Below are 13,503 nucleotides of genomic sequence, written 5' to 3'. Positions count from 1 at the left end.
TATACACGCTGTAGTGCAGAGCTCAACACAGGGCTTGCTTTTTTTTTTTTTTTAATGTTTATTTATTCCTCCGAGAGAGACCAAGCCCACATAGGTGATGGGCAGAGAGGGAGGGAGACACAGAATCTGGATCTCCAGGCTCCTTGCTGTTACTAGCATAGAGCCCAATGTGGGGCTCCAACTCATGAACCCCGAGATCATGACCTGAGCTGAAGTCCAACACTTAACCGAATGAGCCACTGAAGCAACCCTCAACTCAGGACATGAATTCCCAAACTGGGAGACCATGCCTTAACTGAAATCAGGAATTGTACACATAACCGAATGAGCCACCTTCATGCCCCTAACACACTGTTTTAAGCTGATAGTGTCAATTTTATACAAATCTTCTACTTGTCATCTCTGTACCTGCACCCACTTTATGTTGATGCCATCATAAATTCTATTTTTATATTGCATATATTATTACCTAGATTTGATTTTTATGCTTTAAGAAAAAGACTGTAGCAGAAATAAATGTGACTTGCCCTACCTTGTTACAACACTACAGTTTTCTATAATTGTGTAAATATTTATACTTCTCAGAGCCTTAGGTTATCATGTGTTTTCAGTTACTGTTTAGAATCTGTTTAGTTCAATAAGGACTTTTAAAAAAATTTTTTTTAATGTTTATTTATATTTTGAGAGAGACACAGAGACAGAATCTGAAGCAGGCTCCAGGCACTAAGTCGTCAGCAAGATAGTAACACAGGGCTCGAAGTCACGAACCGTGAGAACATGACTTGAGCCAAAGTTGGATGCTTGGCAAACTGATGCACCCAGGTGCCCCTACAAGGACTTTCTTTAACATTTCTTATAGGGGCGCCTGGGTGGCTCAGTCGGTTGAGCGTCCAGCTTCAGCTCAGGTCATGATCTCACAGTCTGTGAGTTCGAGCCCCTCGTTGGGCTCTGTCCTGACAGCACGGAGCCCGGAGCCTACTTCGGATTCTGTGTCTCCCTCTCTCTCTGCCCCTCCCCTGCCTCTCTCTGTCTCAAAAATAAATAACATTTTAAAAAAGTTACAAAAACATTTCTTGTAGGACAGATCTGCTGATAAACTTAGAGGGGTTTTGCCTTGGCAAAGTCTTCATTTCTACATGCATGGAAAATAGCTGTGCCAGGTAGGGCATTCTTGGTGGACATTTTTTGATCTTTCAGTTTTTGAATACATCATTCAATGCTTTTCTTTCTATAACATCTACCGAGAACCCCACTAACAATCTTGTAGGAGCTCTGTTGTACAAGATAAGTTGCCTTTGTCAAGCTTTTCAAAATTCTCTTTTCACTGGTCATTTTTGGTCGTTAATTACAACTGTGTTCATGTCTTGTCTTTTTTCCAATTTTTATTTAAATTTTAATTAAGTAATATGCAGTGCAATATTGATTTCAGTATAATTCATTCAGTGGCTCATCATTTGCATACAGTGCTCATCATAACAAGTGCTTTCCTTAATAGCCATCACCAAGCAAATTGACCCTCACCCATCTCCCGCCATTGATACTTATCCTACTGTGAATTTACTGTGCTTGTGAATTTGTCTCTTCTTTCCCCATACAGGGGAACTACAAGCCTTTAGTTCTTCATGGAAACTCTGCCCCCTTTTACTCTGCTCTCTTTATGGGGTCCCCATAATATACACATTGGTCCACTTGTAGGTGTCCTATGTATCCCGAGTCTTTGTTCTTTTCCACATTTTTCTTTGGTCCTCTTAGGTAATTTAAAACAAGGGTCTCCAGGTTGCCCAGTTCTTTCTTCTGCTTGATCAAGTCTGTTGCTGACTCCTTAGTATATTTTTAAATTCAAAGATTCTCCACTTGAGCTCCCAAATTCTGGGTGATGGTTTCTTATACTTTGCCTCTTTGGGTTTACATTTTGGTCATGCATGGTTTTTCTGCTCTCATTTAGTTGCCTGTCTGCTTTCTCTTCTTCATCCATAGGCATCTTTATGATGTTTTCTTTGAGTTCTTGGTCATACCATTAATACTTCCTAATTAATTCAAGGTCAGTTTTGGAGATTTATTTCATTCCTGTGAGTGAAACAAGTTCTTCTATTTCTTTATGGCCTTGTGGTCTTTTGTTGAGATTAGTGAATTTAAGAAAACAAACTCTGGGTTTAGGCTTACGAACTTGTTTGTACAGGAGAACACAAGTAATTGGTAATATCTGAATTTTGGAATTTCCCAGTTTACGGAAGTATAGTTACTTCTTTAGAGCCCATGATACCTTCCTCTGTTGTCCTCAGCTCCGTAGTCTCTCCAGTGTGTAAACAAAAGCTCACCTGTTATCTGAGCAGCCATCACAGTGCATCCAGCGGGTGCCCTCATTCTCTCTGCTTCCACGTCCTTCATGACAGAAATAAGTCCCTCAGGCACCTGCAAAAAAGCCAGATCGCTGAACATAGAGGTCACTCCTGTGTTTGCCTCCTGATGAGAGGTAACTGTTTCCACACAGTGTTGCCAAGGAGTGTCAGGAAGGGTGAGTAGCTGTTGTGGGCCATTGTCACAAACTTTGTCTCTTTGATGTTTTTCTTTGTCTTTTGTACTTGCCTGCCTGGGTGGGGTTCTCCTAATTGCCTTCTGGAGCACTCACAAGGTAATTTAGTCCATTTCTGTCTCCATGGAGGAGCAACTTCCTGGTCCTTCCTATTTCTCCACTGCTGATGTCCTGTGATGGGTGTTAATTTTGCATATTAGCATTTTAACATGTATGCATGTGAGTGTAGTAAGTGAGAGAACTGATTGTGTATCTTTTACTTGTGTCTTTCCATAATACCATAGGCCTATTGGCAAAGTCAGGTAAGGAATATTCATTTTAAAGAGTGATGTAGGAACAATGAGATACCACCTCACACCTATCAGAATGGCTAACATGAACAACTCAGGGAACAGTAGATTTTGGCAAGCATGTGGAGAAAGAGGATCTCTTGTGCACTGCTGGTGGGCATGCAAACTGGTGCAGCTACTCTGGAAAACAGTATGTTGGTTCCTCAAAAAATAAAAAAAAAGAACTACCCTGCTATCCAGCAATTACACTACTAGGTATTTACCCAAGGGATACAAGTATGCTGTTTCAGAGGGGCACATGCACCCCAATGTTTATAACAGCACTATCACCAGTAGCCAAAGTATGGAAAGACCCCAAATGTCCGTCCATGGATGGATAAAGAAGATGTGGAGTGTACACACACACACACACGTATATATACATACATACATACCCAATGGAGTATTACTCGGCAATCAAAAGTAATGAAGTCTTGCCATTTGCAAGTCCGTGGATGAACTGGAGAGTATTATGCTAAGCTAAATTAGAGAAAGAGAAATATCATATGACTTCACTATATGAGGACTTTAAGACCCAGAACAGATGAACACAAAAGAAGGAAAGAAAACATAGTGTAAAAACAGGGAGGGGGACAAGACATAAGAGACTCTTAAATATGGAGAACAGAGGGTTATGGGAGGGGTTGTGGTGGAGGGGTGGGCTAAATGGGTAAGGGGCATCAAGGAATCTACACCTGAAATTATTGTTGCACTATATGTTAACTAACTTGCATGTAAATTTAAAAAATAATAGAAAAATTACAATGAACAAAAAAAATACCTCAGGCACCCTAGAGTATACTCTATACTGATTATTTCTTTGCTCTGGCATTTTCTGTGCCCGTGATTGTCCTCATACTTGCTCACTCATGTCCCAGTGTACCTGCCCCACCAACAGTCATCGAACCATGTTCCATGCAGCAAAGGAGGCAATGTAAATCTGATAGGACTTAGAGAACCGGATCTGAAGTCTTTCTGTTTCCATTCAGGGAAGGCCCTCCTCCCCAAGTCACTACTCCCTCCAAGTCTTGGACCAGAATTGTGATATATGGGTTAGTCTAATTAGAAATCATAGCACTGGTGGACACATAAGATATTTGCAAACTGCTCCCGTTCTCTGAACTGTTTCACAGCATTTGACAAAAAGGCCATCACACTTTGCCCTGAAATTAGCCCTTAAATTTAGGACATCCTTAAATGTAATGCACGGGGATTTATTCTACATGCACATGGACTGCTGAGGAAGAACCACATAAACCTGCAATTACTGGTGGCCTTAGGGTAAAAGCCAGCAAGTACAGATTTATAGTGAGAAGGCTATATTTTGGTCTCTTTACAACATATAACATGTATTAATGTTTTGTACAGATTGTGTTATTAGAGTCAGTTTTACTTATGAAGAAAGTAAACCTCTTGTGTATGGTGAGTGTGAGACCACACGAGCATGATCACAAACAGATTTGTAAGAGTCACTTATCTGTGGCCAAGTCAAGGATGATCTCTGAGTTAGTTCCTGCAGAAGCTGTGAAATTTAGCTTTCATCAGAATCATCTGGAGTACTTGTAAATTTTGGAATAGTACTAGAAGGGTACTGGAAGAAGAGAAAAAGAGGTAGAAAACATATTTTAAGGAATAATAACCAAAAAATTCCCTATTCTGGCTAAGGAAACAGATCCAGAAGGCACAGGGGCACCTGGGTGGCTCAGTCAGTTAAGCGTCGGACTTCAGCTCAGGTCATAGTCTCACAGTCCGTGAATTTGAGCCCCACGTCAGGCTCTGTCCTGACAGCTCAGAACCTGCTTCAGATTCATCTTCAGGGTCTGCTTCAGATTCTGTGTCTCCCTCTCTCTCTCTCCCCCTCCCCTGTTCATGTTCTGTCTCTCTCTGTCTCAAAAGTAAAAAAAAGTTTTTTTAAATAAAAAAAAAAAGATCCGGAAGGCACAGAGAACTCCCGTTAAAATCAACAAAAGCAGACCCAAGAAATATTAGAATTAAATTTTCAAAATATGGTGATAAAAACTCTTCAAAGCAGGAAGACATCTTTCACTTATCAGGGAGAACCATAAGGTTACCTGGTGATTCTTCAACAGAAACTTGGCAAGCCAGAAGAGAGAGGCATCATCTATTCCACGTGCTGACTGAGAGAAATAGGCAGCCAGGAATTCTCTATCCAGCAAGGCTATCATTCAGAAGGGAAGGAGAGACAGAGTTCCCCAGACAAGCAAAATCTCAAGGAATTCCTCACCACTGAACTAGCCCTGCAGGAAATGTCAAAGGGGAATCTTGAAGTGCAAAGAAGACACCAAAAGTGACACAGAAAAAGGATCAAGAAAGTTTCTAGAAACAATGACAAAAGGAGTAATAAAATGGCAATAAATATGTATCAATAAATACTTTCAATGAAAACGTACTGTACATTCCAATCAAAACACATAGGGTCTCTGGATGGAATAAAGCAACCAAACAAAAACAACAAAAAATAAACCCCAGGCCTATCTTATGTGCTGCCTACAAGAGACTCCATGCAGACCTGAAGACACAGATACAAAGTGAGGGTGATAGAGAAACCTTCCTCATGCAGATGAAGGTCCAAAGAAAGCCAGAGTAGCAATACTTAGGGCGGACAAACCAGATATTTTGTTCTTGTGTGGCAATTACCCCGCTTTGGTACCAGGGTAATGCTGGCCTCCTAGGGTTATTTTGAATGGGTTCCTTCTATTCTATTTTTAAGATTTTGATGAAGCGTGCCCTAAATTTTGTTTTCTTTTTAATGTTTGTTAGAATTGACCAATGAAGGCAAGAGGCTGTGGGCTTTCCTATGCTGGGAGGTTTTTTATTCCAAATTCAACTTGTATATTTGTGATGGTCTAAGAAGATTCCTTATTTCTTGAGCTCAAAATTCATTTCTCAATCTTGGTAACTTGTGCGTTCTTTAAAATTACATTTTTTTCTACTTTGTCTAACTTGTTAGTATATCATTGTTGATAGTGATCTGTTATCACACTATATATTTCTGTGGTTATCTGTTGTGGGGTTTCTGTTTCATTTCCCATTTGGTGCTTGAGTTACCTCTCCTTTTTTCTTAGTTAATGGAGTTGGAGAATTTCCATTTTTGTTTGTTTTGAGAAACCTGGGCATTATTTTCCATGTTATTGTTTATTCTGGTCTCTCATTTCTAATTTTTAAGTTTTTAGTTTTCTTTATTTGTTTATTTATTCTGAGCGAGAGAGAGCGCGCATGCAAGCTGGGGCAAGGGGCAGAGTGGGAGAGACAGAATCTTAGGCTCCTCACTGGGAGTGAAGCCCTACCCGGGACTTGATCCCACAATTCTGGGATCATGACCTGAGCTGAAATCAGGAGTTAGACGCTTAACAGACTGACCTACCCAGGTGCCCCAACTATTTTATGAATTTCTATTTTTTCCTTGGTATTTCCTTCTCCTGCAGAGCTGAATGTGGGGCTTGAACTGGCTAACCACGTGTTTGTGAACTGAGCCAAATTCAATTGCTCAAACGACTGAGGGGCTCAGGCACCCCTGTTGTTGTTTTTAATATTTATTTGTTTTTGGAAAGAGAGAATCCCAGGCAGGCCCTGTATGGACAGCACAGAGCCCGAGAAGGGACTGGATGTCACAAACCGTGAGATCATGAGCCAAAATCAAGAGTCTGACGCTAACCTACTGAGTCACCCAGGCGCTCCTTAAAGGCAAAGACCGTTTTGTGTGTTTCATTCACATTGCAGAATTTGGGTTCCCAATTCTCCAGTTTACATTTGCACACACATTCATTGCCAAGTGATTGTGGGAAGGGTGCACTAGCTGAGGGAAATTTGGGAGAGCCACAACTGCTGGCCTATGAAGCAGACTCAAGCCAGAAATACTGAACTCAGACTATGTGCCTTAAAAGATCAGCAAAATAGTGCCAATCATTCTGGGTGACCTTGGGGAGAAACAGGCAAGCTTGCTATTGGGGGTGAAATTCTTTTAGTACCTGTGGAAGGCAATTTGGTAATATCTAGCAAAATTATGTACGCTTTTTTATGTCTTCACTAACAGTTTTCCCTCAAATTTACCTACACAGTACTTGCAAACTTGCACAACAGTGACCTTCAAGTATTCACCACCCCTATGTAAAAGCCAAAGATTGGGAACAACCCAAAATCCTTTGGTAGAAAACCAATGAAGTGGAATAATGCCCAACTATAAGGAAGGAGGAAAATAATCTGCATCTATAATTGCATTTAAAAAAAAACACTTTTGGAGAGTATCTAAGGAAAGAAACCTTTGTATTTTGGTAGAGTATGAATAGGTGGATACATGGATAATTATACGGATAATAATTTTATAATCCTTTAAATGATAGGAGGGAGACATTTCTATCATTTTAAGATTCTCATCCTTAGGATCTATTAAAAACTTGAAAGTCAGTGTAAATATTAGTGTCACCTAAGAAAATAGCTTATTCCAATAAAGCAACAACCAGTATTCTCCCCTTGGACCGTAGTTCTCATTATAATGCAATTGTTGGCAGGTGTTCAATAATATCCTGCCCAATGCCATTACATTCAAAATGTGCCCCAAGCCATAGAAAACCACCATGAGGTGACCAGAATCTACTGGCTAGCTCTTACCTGGAAACTGAGATGCTGCTTGCCCACAGTCTACCTCATCTCAAATGAGCCCCTCCCCAGACGATGGAGGCTTGAGCCCCAGTATTGCCTCTGGTCCTGGCAACCAATGATTCTGCCATGACATTCCTGCAAGGACCAAGTGTGCAAGGCAGACCACCTGTTGTAAATAATCAAGCCCTGTTACCCTGTGGAGCTGTGCCAACTTCCCCTCCTGACACTCCAAATACGAGGAAATCTATCTATGTCTAGTTCTTCAAAATCAGAGGCACAGTTGTTGTAACAATCATTTCTTGGGGATGTGGAAAAGAGGAGAATGATCTTTCCTCCAAAATCTTGGGCAGGAGCTGCTTTCTGACCACAAGAGTACTGGTACAGTTCTCAAGGCTGTAAGGGAGGGCATCAAAATGCCATTGTGGTACCTGCCTGGGCTCTTGCTCTACTCTCCAAATGAACAGTGTGCCAAAACGCACCTTTCTTTCCCCCAGGTACCCAAAATCTCTATGCTGTGTTAAACACCTCAGATTGATATGTAGGTAGGTAAGTAGGTAGCTAGGTCGCTAGGGAGACAGACAGACAGATGTCTTCATGATGGAGTCCTGGTATGTTTTATATTTTTGGAAAGTCATAACCATTCTTTGGTATCTACTTCTTGCCAGATAATTATCTATTGTGGGCTAGATTTATTTTTATTTCTATGGGATCAGTTATACTGTGTCTGCCTTCACTTCTTCACTTCTGATTTTAGTCAGTCTTCTCTATCATTCTGACTTCATTAGAGACAGGTCTGTTGACTTTGGGGGGTTTTCTGAACACCAACTTTTCTGTAGTTGATTGTTCCTATTTTTGCTTTATTCTACAGTTTTCATTTCTGTCTTAGATTTCAATTGCCTTACTTCTGCTAACTTTGAGCACATAAGGTACTTCATTTTCTGAGAGACAAGAATGTGATTTGTGCTACAGCAAGAGATGCTACAGAATTCTCTACTAAGCTATGTGGTCAATGCCTTGTGTGCAAGTTTACGTGTCCATGGAAGAAGGAAGTCCTGGTGGTTTCTTCTTAGCTGTCTTCCCGAGATTCTGATAGATTTTAAGGTGCTATATTAGAAGTAGTCAGTACATTCCTCTGAGAGTAGTACCCCAGAAAGATTTTACTTTTCTCTTTTTTGATCTCAGTCAGCCATATTTTCACATGGCACCGAGACATTACTGCCACAGTCATGCATTGACGCTTCGTTTCAAAAAGGGTCATGAGTAGATATAAACACAGTTCCCTTGAGAATGTACACTTAATAACAGAATGGATCAAGGTTGGGCAGAGTGAAGGGCAAAGGTATCTGGGGACTCCTTTTCCAGAGAACGATGATGAATGTAATAAATATGGGGAAGTCTTTTATCAAAGCGCCAACCTTATTCCACACAGGAGTATCGCTAAGAGAGTCTTTATAAATATATTGAATGTGGGAAAAATTTTAACCAGTCTTCCAATGTTGGTGGTCACCAGAGGATTCATGAGGGAAGAAACCATTGCAGAGGTAATCAACCTGGGAGCATGTTTAGTCATTCATCAAGATTCAGTACAGGTCAGACAACTGGTACAGGAGAGGAAAGTTACATAGGTAACGTATGTGGCAAAGCCTTTGACCACCAGCAACTGCATACTGGACAGAAACTTTACGAATGTGAAGAGTGTGGCAAGAGCTTTAAATTGTGCCCAACCTTACTCAACATAAGTTAACTCATATTGGAGAGAAACCTTACCAATGTAAAGAATGTGGCAATGTCTTTAACCAGTTCTCAACCCTTCCAGGATATCAAAGAATCCATACTGGAGAGAAAACGTACCAAGATAAACAAGATGGCAAGTCCTTTACCCGGCCCTCATCCCTTACAAGACATCAAAGAATTCATACTGCAGAGACACCTTCCAAAGGTAAACGATGTCGTAAGACCTTTAGGCATCATTCACAACTTTCTGAACATCACAGGATTCATACTGAGGAGAAACCTTATCAATGCAAAGAGTGTGGCAAGGCCTTTAACTGGCGCACAGCCCTTAGGAGACATCACAGAATCCATACTGGAGAGAAACCTTACCAATGTAAACAATGTGGCAAGGCCTTTCGGTACTTGTCAAACTGTATAAAACATCGCAGAATTCATACCGGAGTGAAACCTTATAAATGTAAAGAATGTGGTAAAGCTTTTAACTGGCACTCAGCCCTCAAGACACATCGCAGAATTCATAGTGGAGGGAAACCTTACCAATGTAAACAATGTGGCAAGGCCTTTACCTGGCCCTCAGCCCTTACAAAGCATTCCAGAATTCATACTGGAGAGAAACCTTACCAATGTAAAGAATGTGATGAAGGCTTTTACTGGCACTCAGCCCTTAAGTTACATCAGAGAATCCATAGTGGAGAGAAACCTTACCAGTGCAAAGAATGCGGCAAGGCCTTTTCCCGGGCCTCAGTCCTTACAGAACATCACAGAATTCATACTGGACAGAAACCTTACCAATGTAAAGAATGTGGTAAAGCCTTTAACCGGCTCTCAGCCCTTAAGACGCATCACAGAATTCATACTGGAGTGAAACCTTACCAGTGTAAAGAGTGTGGCAAGGCCTTTTTCCGCCAGGAACATCTTGATGTACATCACAGAGTCCATACTGGACAGAAACCTTACCAATGTAAAGAGTGTGGCAAGGCTTTTGGGTTCGTCTCAAACTTTACACAACATCGCAGAATTCATACTGGAGTGAAACCTTACCAGTGTGAAGAGTGTGGCAAGGCCTTTTCTCGCCAGGCATATCTTAATGTACATCACAGCATCCATGTTGGAGAGAAACCTTACCAATGTAAAGAGTGTGGCAAGGCCTTTAAAGGGCACTCAGAACATACTCGACATCACAAAATTCACAGTGGGGAGAAAGCTTACCAGTGTAAAGAGTGTGGCAAGGCCTTTAACAAGCAATCATCCCTTAGACAACATGAAGGAATTCATACTGGACAGAAACCGTACCAATGTAAGGAATGTGGCAAAGCTTTTAACTGGCAATCGGCCCTTAAGAGACATCACAGAATTCACAGTGGAGAGAAACCGTACCAGTGCAAAGAGTGTGGCAAGGCCTTTTTCCGCCAGGAACATCTTGATATGCATCACAGAGTCCACACCGGACAGAAACCGTACCACTGCAAAGAGTGTGGCAAGGCGTTTTCCCGCCAGGCACATCTTAGTGTACATCACAGAATTCATACTGGAGAGAAACATTACCAATGTAAGGAGTGTGGCAAGGCCTTTAAAGGGCACTCAGAACTTACTCGACATCACAAAATTCACAGTGGAGAGAAACCTTACCAATGTAAAGAATGTGGCAAAGCCTTTAACTGTCAATCGGCCCTTAAGAGACATCACAGAATTCACAGTGGAGAGAAACCTTACCAATGCAAAGAATGTGGCAAGGCCTTTACGCATCACTCAAGCCTTACCAACCATCACAAAATTCATGCTGGAGATTGACCTTACCAATGTAATGAATGTGGCAAGGCCTTTTCCCCCCAGGCACATCTTAACGTACATCACAGAATTCATCTTGGAGAGAAACTTTACCAACGTAAAGAGCGTGGGAAAACTTGATTACTGTTCAACTTTGACTGACTAACACAGAATTCATACTAGAGCAAATCTTCTAAATGTTCAGACTATGACAGAATTTCTAAGGACTGCTCCACTGTTATTCCACATCAGATAATTCATAGTGAGAGTAATGATACCCATTGGGAATGTGGCAAGATACCAAAGCAAAGCTTAAACCCTGATTCTTCATCAGAGAATATATACTGGAGATGATCTTACCAATACAAAGAATGTGGCAAGCCTTTTAATCTGTACTCAAGCCCCATCCAACATCAGAGAACTCATACTGCAGAGAAAGCTTACAAAGAATGTGGTAAAAAACGTTTCAGCCTGCTCAAGCCTTACTCATTACCATAGTTCCTGTTGCACAGAGACGTTACCAATGTAATGAATGTGGCAAACCTCTAGCTGGACCTCACAACTGCCTCAGTATCATAGTTATGATACAAAAACAAAAGTATAACATGTAAAGGGAGTGGCCATGCCTTTAACTGGAAATTCAGTCATGACTCAGTATCTCCAAATGCCTACTTGGGGATAATGTATGAATAAGGAAAGACCTTTTTAAGTATACACTTTGGAAAACAAAACCATACAGAGAAGAAAGTAACCTGAAAGATATAGTTAGTCATCTAATTATCTGAACATCAACTGTCAATAAACGTCACAATTCACAGTAGAAAGGAGTACATCGGTCACTCTATTCAGACATTATTCTCCATAAAAATACTTAACCATATGAGATAAAACAAAGTTGAACACTTAGATATCGAATATGTGGGTATGCCTGAAAATAGACACGGGGCTGTTTTTTGCATAGGAATAAGTAATTTCAATGTGTTTTTGTTTTACCTTGGCCCTCTTTAAGATGTTGACTACAAGTATTAATGTATTTGTGCTCCCAAATCACTTCAGAAAATTCACTGATTCCCAGTGGGTATTGAAAGTATGTGGCTGATTCTTCCTGCATCAAAGATATCAGATGCCCTTCCCTCTTAGGTGGGACTCCTGCATACCTGATTTTCCATGGAAGATGGAGGACAATATCATGTACAATCTATGAACAAACCTAACTGGAGATGTCACTTATGTTTCTAACACTGATGTAAGTTATTACGAAATGGGTGTCCTGAACGTCATTCTTGAACATTTATTAAAACTGAAAACGTTTCTGAGTGTTACAAATAAAATGTTTTGTTTATTGGTTTTGTGCAGTCCAGGCACATACTGAGACAAGTTCTTAACAGATGTAGTTTGAAGTAGAGAATACCAGGGGTGCCTGGGTGGCTCAGTCGGTTAAGTGTCCGACTTCGGCTCAGGTCATGATCTCACGGTCCATGAGTTCGAGCCCCGCGTCGGACTCTCTGCTGTCAGCTCAGAGCCTGGAGCCTGTTTCCGATTCTGTATCTCCCTCTCTCTCTGACCCTCCCCTGTTCATGCTCTGTCTCTCTCTGTCTCAAAAATAAACATTTAAAAAAAAAAAAAAGTAGAGAATACCAGTTGATGTGGTTGAAAGGAAGAAACCTTCACACTTATCAGAAAGGGAGTAACTAACTCTTCCCTAACATGGCATAGGATTGTACACTGACATCTTTTAAGAATTACCTCAGGTCTCAAAGTGTTCTGGTATGCAAAATTAAGGTGTTAACAAAATAGATTTTTATAAGATGTCTCCTTAAAGCCTCCTGGTAACCACAAAGCAAAATCTGTAGTAGATACACAAAACATAAAGAGAAAGGAATCAAAGTACACCACTCTAGAAAATCAACAAATCACAAAGAAAAAGACCAAAGGGATAAGAAAGGGGCAAGTAATTCTACAACAGCTAAAAACGTGGAAAACAATGACAAGAGTAACTCCATCCATACCTGTGTCAATACTTACTTTAAATATAAAGGGACTAAATTCTCCAACCAAAAGATACATTGGTTGAAAGGCAAGAAGGACACAAACTAAGGATATGTGCTGCCTTCAAGAGACTCACTTCAGCTGTAGGAACACACTCAGGCTGAAAGCACAGGTGTGGAAAAAGATCTTCCATGCCAATGGAAAACAAAAGAATGTGGAGTAGCCATGCTTCCATCAGACAAAACAGACTTTAAGCCCAAGACTGTAAGAAGTCACAGTGCATGTCCTTACAAAATAGAGGGGTCACCTCACGCAGCATTTTTAGTTATGTGGTGTTTGGCAGAATGGCAATAAGGTGTCCACCTATTTTTGTTTGGGAAGGACACCAAGAGTGTGTTCGTGTAACTCATGTACTGTTTAACACTTTGAAAACCAACACATTTTTCCATTAATGTTGGTGGTATTTGTGCAGGTATCTGAATTATAGTTTGTGTAATGTTTATGAAAATCTGTACCTGAGGAGTCTCCTAA

The 13,503-nt window shown here is 40.7% G+C and overlaps 1 protein-coding gene across 1 annotated transcript in view; it reads left to right on the top strand.

Annotated features, from left to right (window-relative positions):
* The window catches only part of LOC106986844 (zinc finger protein 420-like), a 61,908-nt gene extending 50,841 nt beyond the window's left edge, over window positions 1-11,067 (top strand). The window contains exon 8 of the mRNA XM_053210106.1: window positions 9,223-11,067. Coding sequence (XP_053066081.1) covers window positions 9,223-11,007 — 1,785 coding nt within the window. The 3' untranslated portion in view covers window positions 11,008-11,067. The remainder of the gene's footprint in view (window positions 1-9,222) is intronic.
* Window positions 11,068-13,503: the final 2,436 nt, after the last annotated feature.

Source organism: Acinonyx jubatus, chromosome E2 (genome assembly GCF_027475565.1).
Source record: "Acinonyx jubatus isolate Ajub_Pintada_27869175 chromosome E2, VMU_Ajub_asm_v1.0, whole genome shotgun sequence".
Classification (NCBI taxonomy): Eukaryota; Metazoa; Chordata; class Mammalia; order Carnivora; family Felidae; genus Acinonyx; species Acinonyx jubatus.
The sequence above is the reverse complement of the archived record's forward strand: the minus strand, read 5'-3'. Positions and strand labels throughout refer to the sequence as shown.